The 17,277-nt window shown below is 45.7% G+C and overlaps 3 protein-coding genes across 4 annotated transcripts in view; 1 reads left to right on the top strand and 2 right to left on the bottom strand.

Moving 5' to 3' along the window:
* Positions 1–2,136, bottom strand: part of BCR (BCR activator of RhoGEF and GTPase) — a 70,142-nt gene extending 68,006 nt beyond the window's left edge. For both annotated transcript variants that reach the window (XM_083147976.1, XM_083147985.1), the window contains exon 1: positions 649–2,136. In XM_083147976.1, the coding sequence (XP_083004102.1) occupies positions 649–1,618 (970 nt within the window). In that variant the 5' untranslated portion in view covers positions 1,619–2,136. The remainder of the gene's footprint in view (positions 1–648) is intronic.
* The window catches only part of RSPH14 (radial spoke head 14 homolog), a 241,662-nt gene that overhangs the window by 11,567 nt on the left and 212,818 nt on the right, over positions 1–17,277 (top strand). The window lies entirely within an intron of this gene.
* The window catches only part of RAB36 (RAB36, member RAS oncogene family), a 38,170-nt gene continuing 35,990 nt past the window's right edge, over positions 15,098–17,277 (bottom strand). Inside the window, exon 10 of the mRNA XM_083148077.1 lies at positions 15,098–16,115. Coding sequence (XP_083004203.1) covers positions 16,051–16,115 — 65 coding nt within the window. The 3' untranslated portion in view covers positions 15,098–16,050. The remainder of the gene's footprint in view (positions 16,116–17,277) is intronic.

Below are 17,277 nucleotides of genomic sequence, written 5' to 3'. Positions count from 1 at the left end.
TTCTGGAGTATTTAGAGTGCTTAATATAGTATTACAAGTGACATTTCCATAACAAATACCTTTGTCTTGTTTAAACTTATATGTGCGCCTAAGCATAATATGGTTATTGGTCCATAAACATGTACTTGCATATGTGAAAAGTAGAATGGTCAAGACAAAACTTATTTTACACTAGTGGTTCCCAAACTTTTTTGAATCATTGTGCCATTGTGGATCAACATTCTTTCAAGACACCCCTAGGCCAAATATTCCTTTGGACAAATTAGGAAATAAATATTGAATTAAGTAAATTATGTTTATATGTCATCCTAAGGGTCAGTTATGTGGTGAGGGACAGGATTTGCTTGTTTATACACATATGTGGCCAAATGTAATACCCTAGGAGATTGGCGGCCGTGTGGGATGCCGGCTGAACTTCAAGGTTTTTAAAAGGGGACATAATTTCCAAGGCAAAACTATGCAATTACAATGTTATGATTGGTGGCCACCTGAACTGATTTTGCCTGTTACAATGCCCATAAATAATTTGATTTGGTCCTGGACCACCAACCAAAGGCACTTCTGCAAGTGTCCTGAGGCACCATAGGGTGCCTAGGCACACAGTTTGGGAATCACTGGTTTAAGGTTTTAAACTCAGAATTTTCTCACCTCCATCTCCATGGAATCCTCCGTCTCTGCCAGTGGGTTCTACACAGCTTGGCCATATTTGTCCACTACGTCTTACACCAACAATTGCAGCTTCAGCAACTCTCAACTGGCAGTGGCGGGCAGGTGCTTGAGGGGTGGGAGGGCTGGCACTGCCAGGAGAAGGAGGAGAACGACCCCAGAGACCACGTGGTGACACCCTCCCAGAGGGTCCCGAAGAGAGCTCCTCTTCACTAGAGGTCAGATTCTCATTGGAGCTGCAGTCTGGTGTATACCCACCACCGAGATCCTCAAAACTTTGCGGTGAGACAGAGCGGCGAGGCCAAGCACCTCCCCAATGACTTCCAGGACATGGCAATACATTATCCCGTAGGAAACGGGAGTTTAAATCAGCATCGTCATACTCTCCATCCCAGCCACAACTGCTGTCCGAAGAGCGGCCCCGACGAGGTTCTCCAGGGTGGAGGGGTTTTGGACTCCCTTCAGGGTGAGATGCTGCCCTGCGAAGTCGTTCAGAGCGGGGTTCTGGTCCATCCCTTTCGGTGAAACTCAACAGGCGACGGGGACATCGGGACACATCCCCTGGAGACAGATCAGGGGCTCCGACAGGTGGCTCCCGGCGACCTGGTCCTCTGGTTCTGTCCTCAGGGCTCCTCTCCTCTCTCCCAGGACCCAAAGCTCTCTCTTCCCTACCAGGACCCATTGGTCTTTCTTCAACACCTCCTGGTGGATCCCTCTCTTCAAAACCCCAACGTTGTCGGTCATAGCCTCGCCTTTCCTTGGCCAAAAGGGTCTGCAAGTAGATCATACGGAATCGCTCCCTATTTAGTTCTCGCTCCAGTTTACGTACTGAAACCCGACACCTCTCCAGTTCCTGCTCCATGTCCCGCACTGTGTGCAGTTCCATGTGTGGCGGCTCTGCATCCGGAAACTGTGCCCGCCACGCCTCTGCGAAACCTGCTGGCTCCAGCATCCTGTCCTTGGCCCCAATGGGACACTTCGCCTAAGAGACTCAGCATGAGGCTTTTAGCATCACCAGTTAGACTCCAGTAAAGGCAGTTTGTACCATATAGTGGATGAGGCTTCTATCCAAGCCCTGTTATCAGACGGGGGGCCAGGGTTGAAACACAAACCAGGTTGTATTACAATACTGTGCACATTCTGATGACATAGGTGCTTTGTCTATGGCCAGATGTGTCTGTAGAACGGGATGTCACTGTATTCCAGGCTCATTTATCGGTGGCAGTGTATGCGTTTCCATGTTACCAGTGTCCCGGCTATCACACGTTCCCTCTTACCAGGAATCCTCAGTCTCTTCTTGTGCTTGCCTCGGTGCTGTCTCCCAGGTTCTATTGGTCCAGTCTCTTTAGTGACACAATATATCGCTGTCTCCCGAGTGTCTGATCCTGAGCTTTCTCTTGTTGTACCCTCGGCCTCTCTATTGTGTGTCAGTCCGTGTCTATGTGTGCTAGGGGCGGGCACAGTGCCGCTCCTCCTCCCGTGTCACACAGCAGCAGCATCAGCGCCGTGTGTATGTACTGTGCTGCTGTGTGTCCCATGTTCTAGTGAGGGAAGTTCTGTGTGTGTGCTGTCTCCCCGGAATCTTATCTCTGCTCCTATACATTAGTGTATAACAAGAATGCCTGTCCAACAAATTCTACAGTGCATTTATATAGTTGCTGCCATATTTGCCTTACCTATATTAAGATTTTTTTTTTTCAATTATAATTTATTCTCTGCTTTATTATCACACAGCCAGGTCACTTGTTTTACTGTGGACATGCCATCATCTCCTTGCACCGTGAGAGTGACTCTCCCCATCCCATAAATGGGTCCTATGTTTCCTGGGATGCTGGGCGTTCATGTGCCTAACCTGGGATTTTAGGTTATTGGAAAAGGGGTATTATTAGCATGCCTACCAAATGTCCCAATTTGGGCAGGATAGTCCCATATTTTGTGACTGTCCCACTGTCCCTCCGGTGAGCAGCATTCTCTTGAGGTGTGGGGTGGGCAGGATATATGAAAACTCAAATACAATGGGTATGGTTTTTAGGGACTATATAAAAACCGGACCCAGACTACACTCCGGACCGCCGGACAGGACATCAAAATCTGCAGTCCGGAGCCTGTAGGGTCCTGTCCGGGGGGTGTCCTGTCCGGGGGGTGTCTTGTCCGGGGGGGGGGGGGTCCCTGTGATAGAGCTGTGATAGCTATCACCAGGGACATGAGGGAGGGGAGATTACAGCCTCCCGGGTGATCCGGACTGTCCGGTTTTTGCTACATGCCCGGACCATACAGGGAGGCTTTATACTCCCCCTCCTCCTCTCCTCTACAGGTGTCACAGGCAGCAGGTGCCCCTGCCCCATACTCAAAATAGGCACAGTGTGCGTAAAACTGGCACGTCAAAAATTTAGGGGCATGGCTTCATGGGGAATGGGCTTGGCCTCATAATAGTACCTTTTACACACTGCACCAGGTAAAGATCCTTAGACACACTGCACCAGGTAGAGCTCCTTAAACACACTGCACAATGTAGAGCCTCTTAGACACACTGAACCTGGTAGAGCCCATTAGACACACTGTGCCAGGTAGAGCACCTTAGCCACACTGTACAATATGCCAGACAGAGCCCCCATTACACGTTACGCAAGGCAGAGTCCCCATTGCACTTTATGCTAGGCAGAGCCCCTTTGAATGTTAAGCCTGGCAGAGCCCCCATTATGCCAGGTAGAGCCCCTTATACATATTACACTAGGTAGAGCCCCGCTACACACATTACACCAGGCAGAGCTCCCATTAGACGTTACACCAGGCAGCGCCCTCCACTACACGTTGCGCCAGGCAGAATCCCTGTTAGATGGTATGCCAGACAGTGCTCCCATTACACGTTACACCAGACACAGCCCTTGTTACACGCTATGCCAGGCAGAGCCCTTGTTACACGCTATGCCAGGAAGAGCCCCTGTTACACATTACACCTGGCAGAGTACCCTGCTAGATGTTACACCAGGCAGAGCCCTGTTACATGTTACATTACGACAGGCAGAGCACCATTAGACGTAATACATGGCAGAGCCCTGTTTCACATTATGCCAGTCACAGTCCCCATTCCACACATTAGGCCTGGCAGAGTACCCTGCTAGATGTTATGCGAGGCAGAGCCCTGTTACATGTTACATTACGACAGGCAGAACACCATTAGATGTAATACAAGGCAGAGCCCTGTTCACCATTACGCCAGTCACAGTCCCCATTCCACACATTAGGCCAGGCAGAGCTCCCATTAGATGTTACGATAGGCAGAGCCCCCATTAGATTTTATGCCAGACATAACCTCCTGCTAACCATTATGCCAGACAGAGACCCTGTTTCGCCAGCCAAGGCTTGTCCAAAGTAAGCTAATTGGAAACCTCCGATTGACCAATTACATTTTCCCTAAAAGAAAAACATTTTGCTCTTTCTGCCACTAAACTAAAATGGCTAGTTACAGCTCTGCCTTCCACAGTATAATCATGGAGCTGGTCAGAAAGATATCTTCTATTCAACTCAGGCAATGGTACTTGTGTAGTACCCAGGCAATTTATCCAAGGGTTACTGACTTTCTGGATAGTACAGCAGGGTTGCCGACCCTCCCGGAATTTCCGGGAGTCTCCCGAAAATCAGGTCCCCCTCCCGGCCCCCCGGAAGGGTGGGCAACCCTCCCGGATTCAGGGGGGACCTCCGCTTTCCCCCGGATTGCGGCATTAAAATGCCGCAATCCTCGGGTCTCAGAGGAGGGGGTGGAGCTAAAATGACTCAATTGCGTCATTTTAGCTCCGCCCCCTCCACGGAGATCCCTGAATTCGCTTGTTTACCAGAATGGGGCGGGGCTTAGTGATGTCACGCTTAAGCCCCGCCCCCTGAGCGGCTACTGAAACTCTCCTCTCCGGGCTTCTACCGGAGAGAATAAGAAAGTCGGCAACCCTGTAGTACAGAAACCATAACAATCAGTGAGTATAGCTCAAGGCCTAAACCATACAATGAAGACATAAGGCAACAGAAGGTCTATAACAGTAATAATCTGGAAATCTAGAATACAGGACAGATTCATATCAGAAAGTTTGTTTCCAGAGACACCCAGAAACATCATTAGGGGTTGTAAAGCATTTAGGCGAGCCATTAATAAACAAGTTAATTCTAGATGGATAACAGAGCGTAAACTTGCAGTTTTCTTTTTGTGAAATTGAGCACAGATGGCTGTAAAAGTGCTTGGAGCCCAAGATACTTGAGTAATCTTGTAAGAAATGAAGTTTATGGCCTTCCTGTGAAAGAGACCTATGCAGTCTGGATGCTAACCATAAAAATGCTTGCAAATAATTTAGGCTTGGTGGCCTGAGGGCAAGCATTAGCCTTGTCTCTGACCATCAATATGTTGAGATCCACAACATCACTGCAATCTGTCTTGAACACCATAGCTGTAGCACTTGTAAATGTTTTCTTGATAAGGGGATTTTTGTAAGAACTTAAGCTGCGTACACATCTATACAATCCCTGTTTTCTTGCGAGCGTTCGACCGACCATCCACGCGACCGACCATCCACAAACACCAGCCGATACACGTGTACACACCTGTACAATTGCAATGTCTGATCTAGTCCCATCCAAACAGTCGCAAGAAAAAGATTGTACCACCGTACACACTCTCTCGATTTGGGCTATTGACACGTCATATATAAACAAAATTATCATAATGGGCATACTTATAGCAAACCACTATATAGACGGGGTACGCATCTAAATTAGTCAGCTGGCAGGGTGACTAGGGCAAACTGCTATATAGACGGGGTACATGTCTAAATTAGTCAGCCGGCAGGGTGACTAGGGCAAACTGCTATATAGACGGGATACGCGTCTAAATTAGTCAGCCGGCAGGGTGACTAGGGCAAACTGCTATATAGACGGGGTACATGTCTAAATTAGTCAGCCAGCAGGGTGACTAGGGCAAACTGCTATATAGACGGGGTACATGTCTAAATTAGTCAGCCAGCAGGGTGACTAGGGCAAACTGCTATATAGACGGGGTACATGTCTAAATTAGTCAGCCGGCAGGGTGACTAGGGCAAACTGCTATATAGACGGGGTACATGTCTAAATTAGTCAGCCGGCAGGGTGACTAGGGCAAACTGCTATATAGACGGGGTACATGTCTAAATTAGTCAGCCGTCTATATAGCAGTTTGCCGTATTTCTGGCCTCTGGAGGTGAACGCTTCTTGTTTACATGCTGTAGGAGAGATTATGCAGCTATGGACGTTCCAATTTTGGCACTATAATCGGTCAGCATATCGATCGAGCGTGCGTACACACTGCACTTTTGTTCCGATATGGGCCCGTCCGGTCGGATGAATAATAAACAGCACTGAACCTTTGACCAACCGAGAATGGATGGACAAGACCGTTTTTGTCCGTTTATCGATCGTACAGAAGGAATCGGACAGCGTACAAACCTATACAATCGAACGGCCGTTCGTCTCAGAACGGAAGAATGGTCAGACGATTGTATATATGTGTACCCAGCTTTACCGTTCATACCCCTTTCTCTGACTCCATCCCGGTGACACAGCTAACCTTGGGATGTAGGAGGGTCCGCAGAAGCCAAGGCACCTATGCTGAAATCTTCTGGATGCAGGCTCCTCCCTTCTGCATCCCATCATGCTTCAGTTCAACTTCTGAAGCACACTAGGATACACAACTCAGTACAATGCCCGACATCTTTATTTTGTTTATGTGCAGGGTAAATACTGGCTGGTTTATTTTTAAACTGTAATATAGATCACACTTTAATGAAAAACCCCACCCATATCTAACTCTCTCTGCACAAGTTACATCTACCCCACCTGCAGTGCACATGATTTTGTCCATCTAAGAAGGAATTTGTCAGAAAGAGTGAACCAAAATAACCCCCAATGACTCACACAGAAAGGTCATATAACACATGACCTCCAACTAATACCTATGTTTAGGTGGCTGGTTATGAAAGCTTAATAAAGGTTAAGAGGGGGGCGTGGCCTGACCGGGACCAGGACCAGACGCAGTGCCTGAGAGCTCCGGACAAAAGCACCAGAAAAATAACTTCTACAGGTGCCTAGACCCCTCTGCAGAGCCCTCAGATCACCTCACCAAGCGCCCAGATACCGGGGACGCCCGCCGGGTAGAGCAGCGGAGCCGGAGGACGCTTCTAAGCGTCTTTGCGGGTTGCGGCCTACTCAGACGGAGCGGCCGGTGAAGCCGGGGCCTAAATTTTGGGAGCAGGCCGAGACGCGAACGCCGCGGACGCGATCGCGGGCTTCTACGCCCGCTACAGGTACCCACACACATCAGCACATCTCCCAACACCTCCGGAGGCCGCCTCAGCGGCAACCCTCCCTCCAGGGTAGAGTGTGGGCACGAAACTGGGCTTCTAAGCCTCCCTGCTCCCAGGATCCGGCCGCCATTTTAAAAACGCAGCACAAACACAGCAGACACCCTGGGCTATCTATTTTTGCCCCCCAAGTTGTGAATAAGCCTCATATGCCTTTATTATTGATCTGCTTCATCTGGAGGGGACTGTGTGCTCTCTCCCCATAAGAACTATACTATTTTGACTTTTTACACTGCTGTAGGCAGTCAGACACAGAGGCTCAGAAGCTGCACGCTGGTTACTAAACATCCTACTCTCCCCCCAGGTCTATAGCCACAGGTGGAAACTACCACCATCCACCACCCCCCACCAAAGCTCAGTGATGTCTATATTTACCCTGCAATATACCTTATCCTACCTCTAAACTACCTGACATCAGGCTCAGCAACTCTATAAATTTATATGAGTGAGGACTCCCGGTCCCACCCCCTGATGCAGCAGTAACAGGGGGTTTTAGCTCCAATACCCGGCAGCCCGAAAACCTAATATACACGGCTTTCTGCCTTCATAACTGCCGCCCGCCACTAACCCACCTCCCCCTACCTACACCCCATTGTATGAAGCGCTATTACAACGCTATGCCGAACAACCAAACACGCAGGAAAGACAAGGACCGCCAAACACCGGGTCCGAAAATGGCGCAAGACGCCAGCTCCCGCCGAGCTGCACCATCCTCACCTGCCCCAGACTCAAGGGGTCCCACTCCCCCCCCACGCTCCTCTCACCAAAATGACCAGAGCGCTTCCCACAGTGAGTGCCCGCAGCCGCTCCAGACCCTGCCTTCCCCCGATTCCCCAGTCACATATGGGGACATGATTATGGCCATCAGGACAGCCATAGGTCCTCTGCTGAAGGCTCAGACTGACGATCTTGGCAGAAGAATAGATCAGCTCCAACAGAAAGCAATTTCCACGGAGCAAACAGTAGGCGCAAACTTTGCTGATATCACTGACTTGAAATCATCTCTTAAATCTGCAAACAAGGAAATAAACTTCCTCCATAACAAGGTTCAGGACCTTGAAAACAGGTCCAGGAGATGTAACCTACGGCTGATAGGCATTCCTGAATCGGTAAAAGGGCAAGATCTCTTTGACTTTATTAGAATCACTTTACCAGAACTCTTGCATATTACAGACAGGTGTAACGATCTAATCATCGAACGCGCACACAGACTGGGCTCTCAACGGCCACAAGAAGGCGCCAGACCCCGCGCTGTAATATTCAAGACTTTAAACTTCCTACATAAGGAACTCATATGGTCATCCTCTCGCAAAATCAGAGACATTACGTGGCAAGGCCATAAAATACTTGTTTTCCAGGATTACTCTGCCGAACTTTCTAAAGCTAGGAGAGACTTCGCCCCCACCTGCTCTAGACTCATCCGGGATGGGATAAAGTTCGCCATGTTGTATCCTGCACGACTACGCATTTATGAGGGAAACTCATTTAAAGACTTTCTCTCCCATCTGGACGCCGATGCCTACCTGGATGAAGCCGCTCCTCCTGCAGACCAACAAACAGACTGGGCAGCAGATAATTAAGCGGCAAGACGCTGGTCTAGCAGCTTATTCCACACTGGTACAAAAATATATTACGGAAAATAGTTTAATAACTCTTGTTTCATTTGCTGAATGTTGGCAGGACCAGTTCAGCAAATGTAGATAGATAATATTTTCCTGGAATAACATACTTAATTCTCAGCCACCGAGGCTCTAGCCTCCTCCCCCACCTTATACCTTTCCTCTTGTCCAAACTCCGTACTGTCCTTACCCACTGTAAAAGGTATAGGCTGGACAATCAATTTTTCATCACTGTACCTCTCCCCCCCCCCCCCCCCCCCCTTTTTTCACCTGTTATTACTTCACTACTCAACTCCCCCCTCCATACTCTCTCCCTCCCCCCCACCCTTCCTCACTTGAACTAAACCAATTATATGGGTTTTTGCAGACTAACACTTAGGTTTATGCCAATATGCTTTTGAAATTTGCAATACTATGTGAATGCCCCTCTCTCTCCCCTTTTGCCATTTTCTCTACTCACCCCTCCCCCCCCCCCCATCCTCCCCCTGTTATTGCATTTTCCCACTCTCTAGTATCGCCTGGCGGGCGACAGTTAGTTAATTTGAGGTCTAGATACCTCTACTGTTCCGTTCAACTATGGGCTCCGAGGTTAAGGAGCGCCACATCTCATCGATGAGGAAAATATCGATGACGAAATGTTTTGTTATATTTATGTTTGGAAGTCTTCACTTCAATTTTACTTCAGTTTCCCCCCCTCCACCCTCCCTCTCCTCTCCCCCAACAAGGTACCAATATGCAGATACTGTGTTTCACAAATATAATTCAACTTATGCTTTGTACATCATTGTCTCCTTCCCCCTACCTTTTACCTAGATGACCACGTTAACATTGGGTAGCTGGAATGTGGGTGGCATCAATTCCCCACAAAAACGCAAAAAGATTCTAATGTATTTAAATAAATTAAACCTTGACATTGTGTGTTTGCAGGAAACTCATCTGATGCCTACCGAGGTCGCCAAACTTAACGCTCTCCAGTGGCAGGTGCATTCCTCTGCATCCTTTAACACCAAGGCCCGGGGGGTCGTGGTCCTGAGCAAGAGACGCACTCCGCTGACAGCTGACACCTTATACTCCGACCCAGAGGGTAGATATACTCTAACACGCCTCACTATCGCACAAACACAATACATCCTCCTTAACGCCTATGCCCCTAATGCCTATACAAAAACGTTCTTCCAGACTATCATTAAACAACTCAACCCACACATGCACCTCCCAATCATCCTCTGTGGAGACCTCAATTTAATTTCCCACCCAGAATTAGACAAACAATTCCCTACATCAAGAAAGCTCCCTAGTTTAGGTGTCCCGGCCCTAGCAGCTCAACTACATCTACAGGATATATGGCGGATCTTCCATCCCACTGACCGTGACTACACGTGTCTTTCCTCAGCCACCAGCACACTCTCCAGGATAGATTACATACTTACTTCTACGGATCTTTTCCCCAAAATCCTCATGTCTCATATAGAACCAATCTCACTATCCGATCATGCGGTGATCTGGATTTCCCTAAAAGTATCACCAGAAAAAAGCTCATTCATATCATGGAGATGCCCCTCATCTATCACTACATCCGACTCCTTAAAAGCAGTGGTCCTAAAAGCATGGGAAGAATATACACAAAACAACAAAGAAACGGCCCGTACTAACCCTGCTCTATTCTGGCAGGCTTCCAAAGCTGCAATCAGAGGAGCTATAATCGCACACACTTCTCACCAACGTAAAACGATAGCCCTAGCTTTTGCCCAAGCCCAAGCAGACCTCACGACCGCTTTCTTGGGATATAAATCCTCTCCCACCCCAGCCACCAAACTTAACTACACCCAGGCCAAAGCCACATTTGAGGGTCTTTTTATAAAATCTGAAGCTCTTTACACATTTGCCTCCAACGCTAAATTTCACAAGTATGGCAATAAATCTAGCAGATTGTTATCAAATCTACTCAAAGGATATAACTCCCCCTCCACAATCCATCCTCTGAAATGTCAAGATGGCACCATAACCTCCACTAATGCGCAAATTGCCAACACCTTAAATGCCTATTATAAATCACTATATTCGGCCCCCGCCTCTGATGATTGTGAAGCCACACAATTCTGGGAAAATCTTCCGACACCACACTTGACGACACCTATGGCCGATTCTCTTTGTAAAGATTTTTCATTAGACGAAGTACTAGACGCTATAGCAGGTCTCAAACCCGGAAAAGCCCCGGGCCCAGACGGCTTGACGTCTGAATATTTCAAGCTCCTTGCACCACAAATCGCCCCCATACTAATGGACATGTATAACTCTATTCTCCACTCAGACCAAGCCCCTCTCTACTTTAATACAGCCACAATTAAGGTTCTCCCCAAACCGGGCCGTGATTTATCAGACCCAGGCTCCTACAGACCTATATCCCTGCTAGACATGGATTACAAAATCCTAACTAAGATCCTGGCCGAGCGGCTAAAACCAATGTTACCTACCCTTGTACACAAAGACCAAACTGGATTTGTTATGGGACGCAATCCGGTAACAAATATCAGGAGGGTACTGTCGGTACTGCAGCAGTCCCAGTGGGCCGTGTCGGGCCCCGCGCTGGCGATACTGTCGCTGGATGCGGAAAAGGCTTTCGACATGGTCCACTGGGATCATCTATATACCACTTTGCGTAAATTCTCATTCCCCGAAAAATTTATCTCCATACTAAACACTCTATATAGCAACTCTGCATCCAGGATACACTGCAATGGAATCCTTTCAGATCCGTTCCCCATTTTAAGAGGCACCAGGCAGGGGTGCCCCTTGTCGCCCCTGTTGTTTGCCCTAGCCCTGGAACCCCTGGCGATTGCCCTCCGACAGTCCCCGAAGTTTCAGGGAATACAAATTGGATCTGTAGACCTCAGAGTATCCCTGTTCGCAGATGATATGCTTCTATTTCTCACTGCCCCACAACATTCACTTCCCGAAGCCTACAATATTATCCAACAATTCGGCACTTTCTCAGGTTATAAAATTAACATTCACAAATCAGAGTTGATGACCCTGAGAGGAACACCCCCCTCTTTTCCAGATGACCCAAATCTTCGCAGCATAAAGATTCAAAAAACCCAGATAAAATATCTAGGCATATACATACCAGTAACAATTGACCAACTATATCCCAGCAACTATGACCCCATCATTCAAAACATAACCAAGTCACTGTCCACGTGGAAAGACTTGCCTCTGTCGCTACTAGGCAGGACAGAAGTTATAAAATCCATGATTTTGCCCAAACTGATGTACGTAATGCAAATGCTCCCTATCCCGATAAACAATAAAGATATCCTTAAAATCAATTCCCTGATATCACAATTCCTCTGGAGTGGCAAAAAGCCAAAAATCGCACTACACAAGTTACACCTCCCTAAAGATCTGGGAGGCCTCAATATCCCAAACCTAAAGCAATACTCGAGATCACTCCTGTGTAGATTTGCTCTGGGTTGGCTACTAGAGAAAAGTGACTACTCGGACTTCCACGTGGACAGCGCTATGTTCGCCCCTTACTCCCCAGCCGCTCTCCTACACACACCTAAGACTCACATACCAACACACATTTACAAAAACCCTCTTTTTAAAGACGTCCACACAGCATGGTGGGCGGTCTCCACTGCTCTGGGCCACGACCCTCGAGTATCACACTGGCTTCCCATTTGGGGAAATCCGATGTTCTCACCAGGTGTGGATAGCTCGATCTTCCACCGTCTACGAAACAAGGGCCTCAAAGCTATTTCACAGGTATTCGACCCCGGAGGCAGAATGTTGGCGACCTCGGAGCTTCAAGATGGGTTCGGTCTCCCCGCAAATTGCTACTTCGCTATATATCAACTACTGCACTATGCCAGATCACTTCCCAATATGAACACCCAGAGCCTTACACCACCATGGCTAAAATTTGTAATTATGAAACTCCAAAAAGGTAAATACAAAACCAAATTTCTATATCAAGCACTGGCGGAAATGCCGGCGGAGGTTGTGTGGGAAAAGATAACGCATAAATGGTCGCAAGATATTCAACTATCAGAAGACAAAACACTCCTCTATAAATATTATCATTCCACCATACGTATACTGAAAGCCTCAATTCTCCAGGAGGTACATATTAAAACTCTCCACAGAGCTTATATCACCCAACAACAACGCAGCCATTATGTACCAGAGGAATCGGGGAAATGCCCTAAATGCAAACACCAGTTAGCAAATTACCTCCATAACTTTTGGAATTGTAGGTGTATAAAGAAATTTTGGTTTAAACTAATATATTTTATAAATAGAAACTTCCAGACCAAAGTTTCACTCCACCCGATCCCGCTTCTTTTTGCAAATTTTGACCCATGGTCGCTCCCCCCTTCCCAGCTATACCTAATCCCCATCCTGACACTTATAGTAACGGTAGCCAAAAAAGTTATATTAAATGCCTGGATAACCCCTCATGTACCCACTGTAACTGAGGTCGAAACTCTCCTCTTAAAATATATGTATTACGACCGATATGACATCCTTCGAAACACAAACTCACCCTCTTCACGCTTCTATGCTGTCTGGACACCATTCATAGAGAGTCGCGACCCAGAATTAAGACAAAATATTTATAAGATACTTGAGACAGGTAGGAACACTGTAGTTGTATGAATGTATCAAGTTTGTACAATGAGCTGCAGAGCAGAAATCCAATAAGGTACCTCCCCCCCCCCCCCCTCCTCCCCTCCCTGACCACATGTTCCATATTTACGCCATCATATGATAACCTCCACCCCCCCCCCCCCCCTTTTTATATTATATAGAAAATGATGGGCCTAGTTAACTCTGAATATATGTGCAGACGCAACACTCTTATTTACACCGATGGCCAGCAGAATCTCAATTGGCACGCATGATATAGATTACAAAAGGACTAAGGAGATTTAGTGTATACTATTATCACAGATAATAAGTCCTTGTTACTGTGTAACATGAACCTGCTAACATTGTGTCTGCTATGCTCAAGAAGGTGTGTACTACAGAATGTTTACTGTTCATTGTTTATTGTAAAATGTTTACCTTTTATATGCAATGGCTCTGAATAAACATATTTTCAAAAAAAAAATAAAGGTTAAGTATCTTTTATCCAAAACACTTGGGACCAGAAGCATTTTGGATAATGGATTATTCTGTATTTCAGAATATTTTTCGATTTCAATAAGGTATTTTGAGGTATCTTGCATTTATGCTGTATAAACGCATCAAACACATGAAATACACTCACATACAGTATATTTTATTTGAGCATGAAACAAGGGGATTGATTCAGGTTTGCACGGTAAGCTGTAAACATCAGAGTTTACTGAGCGCCTGAGACCGCCCCTTCGAACACCCACCCCCTGCCACCGCCGATTCCCCTCAGTAACATGCGAGGGGATGTGTAACAAGAAAAAATCCGCTCGCATGCCTCCGCTGCAGGAAAAATCATTTGATGGTCGCTGACTACTATTTGCGTGTGCCTGGACAACGAGGGGCTGGGCGACTGACATCCTGTGACGTCAGCCAGCCTGCCTTGGCAGGCATCAGCCCACTCGCCTACATATGGGAACGCCCAGTGTTTTCATGGAGACTCCCAGTTCCGAATGAATCTGAATTAGGCCCAAGGTTTAAAACCTGAAAAGTTTGTGTTCTACCTCAGACACTGAATTAGAATGCCAAGCAATCATTTTCTTGGGCATATTTAGTGCCAGTTACATATCATGTCCCCAGTAGTGCCAGTTACATATCATGTCCCCAGTAGTGCTGTCACATATGTCCCCAGTAGTGCCAGTTACATATCATGCCCTCAGTAGTGCTGTTACAGATGTCCCCAGTAGTGCTAGTTACATATCTTCTCCTCAGTAGTGCTGTTACAGATGTCCCCAGTAGTGTCAGTTACATATCATGTCCCCAGTAGTGCCAGTTACAGATGTCCCCAGTAGTGCCAGTTACATTATAATGTCCCCAGTAGTGCTGTTACAGATGTGCCCAGTAGTGCCAGTTACATATCATGTCCCCAGTAGTGCTGTTACAGATGTGCCCAGTAGTGCCAGTTACATTATAATGTCCCCAGTAGTGCTGTTACAGATGTGCCCAGTAGTGCCAGTTACATATCATGCCCCCAGTAGTCGAGGATACATATCATGTCCCCAGTAGTGCTTTACAGATGTCCCCAGTAGTGCTTTTAGTAGTGCCAGTTACATATCATGTCCCTAGTAATGCTAGTTACATATCATGTCCACAGTAGTGCCAGTTACATATCATGTCTCCAGTAAGTACATTCTGGAAACTATGGTTTTCAGAAAAATTCAGATAATGGATATCTGGACAAGGGATACTCAACCTGTATTCATTTGCTTAGAAAATAATGCACAATTTGTTTCTTTACATCATTTTTTTTTTTTTTTTATTGCAAGAATGTCTTTGGAAATGTTACATTAACAAGTCTCTGAAGTAGTAAAACAATAATTCCATAAATCTGTGTAAGTAAGGCAGGTAGAATACTTATATTTCAAATATAGTACAGCGTAAACGAAAATATACTGTCAATTGTATACATTTTTGTAGTTATAACTCTGAGGTTGTGGTCTAAATACCATTCAAAAATGTACGCCGTCCAACATACTCAAAGAGCTTTCAGAAAACCTGAGCACCACAAAAAAGGTTTAGAGCTCCACATGTGGTCCACAGCAGGCCACCAGCTGAACAGCCCTGACCTTGATTAGACTGCATGATTTACATATAGACGGCCATGAGTGTTTTTTTATCAGCATCAAAAGCACTCATTTAATGTTATCAATGCCACTGAGTGGTGGTCAGACAGGGGTTTCAACTGTGACATAACATGGATTTATACATAATAGAATACCAGTAAACATCAAAGTCTACATGGCACAAGCAGCTTGACATCCTGCCAACAGCCAATATACAGTATAATGGAGCAGACAGATGGCAGTGAGCAAAAGATCAAAAAAATCAACATTAACTTAAAAACTTAAATTCATGATTATAAAATGTATGAGAATAAGAAAATGCACATGCTTATGTAATGGAAATGAAATGAATGGCTGGAATGTTCAATTACATATAAGGCATATTTGTTATTTATTGCTATACAACGTTTGATGATGTCCCTATATTTTTCTCCACAATGAGAAGATCTTCTTAGTGGCATGTTGTGGGCAGAACAGGTATCTGTGCATCTGGGCTCACCGAGGTGCTGTGTTATTACCACTAGATGTTCAGGCCATAAGATGTTCTTTCCAGTTTAGTTTCCAGGGAACTCAAGAACCCAAACACTGTGGGTGTAACACCCGTGCTCTTATGGAAATAAGGCCTGCAAAGGTATCTACCAGAATCTAACAGCAGTTCACATTATTCTGGGAATCATTTTCCTTTTTCTCAGAAGAAGTCCCATCAAGTTCTGAAACAACAGAAGATATTATAGTAAGTATAAACATACACATTTCATATGTTAAAATATATGAACATAACACTATAGCTATACCCTGCATTACAATACTAAAGTGATAAGTTTCCTCTAAAGAAATAGGTAGGATATGTCAACAATGTCATATTGTCAACATTGACCATGTTGACATTTATCATGTAGATACTGACTAAATAACGACATAAGAAAATGCTGACTTTTCGTCCCTGGCAGTCATGCAGTCACTTGCCCTTGACCGCAGTTTTCAGGTCCTAGCTGTCATGTGACAGAGTAATCTAATGTTCCGGCAAAGTAAGCTAATGTGCAAATGTTCTGGGTTGAACAGCCCCACTAACCCCAATCCCTAACCTCCTTCTAGTGCCTATGGCTACCCCCCCCCCTTTCTCCACACACAGACTACTCTCCACTTAGTTCCTAACCTTAGCTTTCCCTTAGTTTCCCGTTTAGCTAACCCTAATGATAACATATCAACATTGTTGACACATTGCCTATCAAAATATTATCAATGTCGACATCATAACATTGTGGTGTCAGCACTGTAAATATCAACATTGTTATTGTCGCCTAATGACTATATCGCTCTTTATCCTATACTGTCACATACATTGGCGGTTTTATTCTAGGGAGAAGCCGTGGGTGTGGGTACAACTTTGTCCACTGATTGAAATGCAGTTTTGGCCCATAATATGTAACAAAATAGTGACTATGTTTTTATTTGTAATAGATCATTATATTTTCTCAACAATAAAGTGTCCCTATAGCTATAACCTTGGACTAACTACAGTTTGGGATTGTTAAATATCTGACTATAAAATGGGTGTTAAGGAGCCACTACAGCTGACATACCACCAGATCCAATAATAAACAAGTATATAAACTTTAACAGGTTTATATATTGCATTTACCCTACACAGGTGCGTGCTTGGCTGATGTACAAAGCCATAAAAGTGATAAAACGTAGAGTGAAAAACCACCAACCAACCAGTCATTTTTCAAAACACAGTTATCAACTGATTGGCTGGTGGTTTATCACTCTCTATTTTTGTTATATATTCTTTATTTTGTTTTTTCAAAGAAAAATTAAATTGTTACTGACATTTCAAACATGTAAGGATATACAGATATTATCATGACA

This window comes from Crinia signifera, chromosome 1 (assembly GCF_055691185.1).
Source record: "Crinia signifera chromosome 1, ASM5569118v1, whole genome shotgun sequence".
Lineage (NCBI taxonomy): Eukaryota > Metazoa > Chordata > Amphibia > Anura > Myobatrachidae > Crinia > Crinia signifera.
Note: the sequence above shows the minus strand (reverse complement) of the source record. Positions and strands in the feature narration are given on the sequence as shown.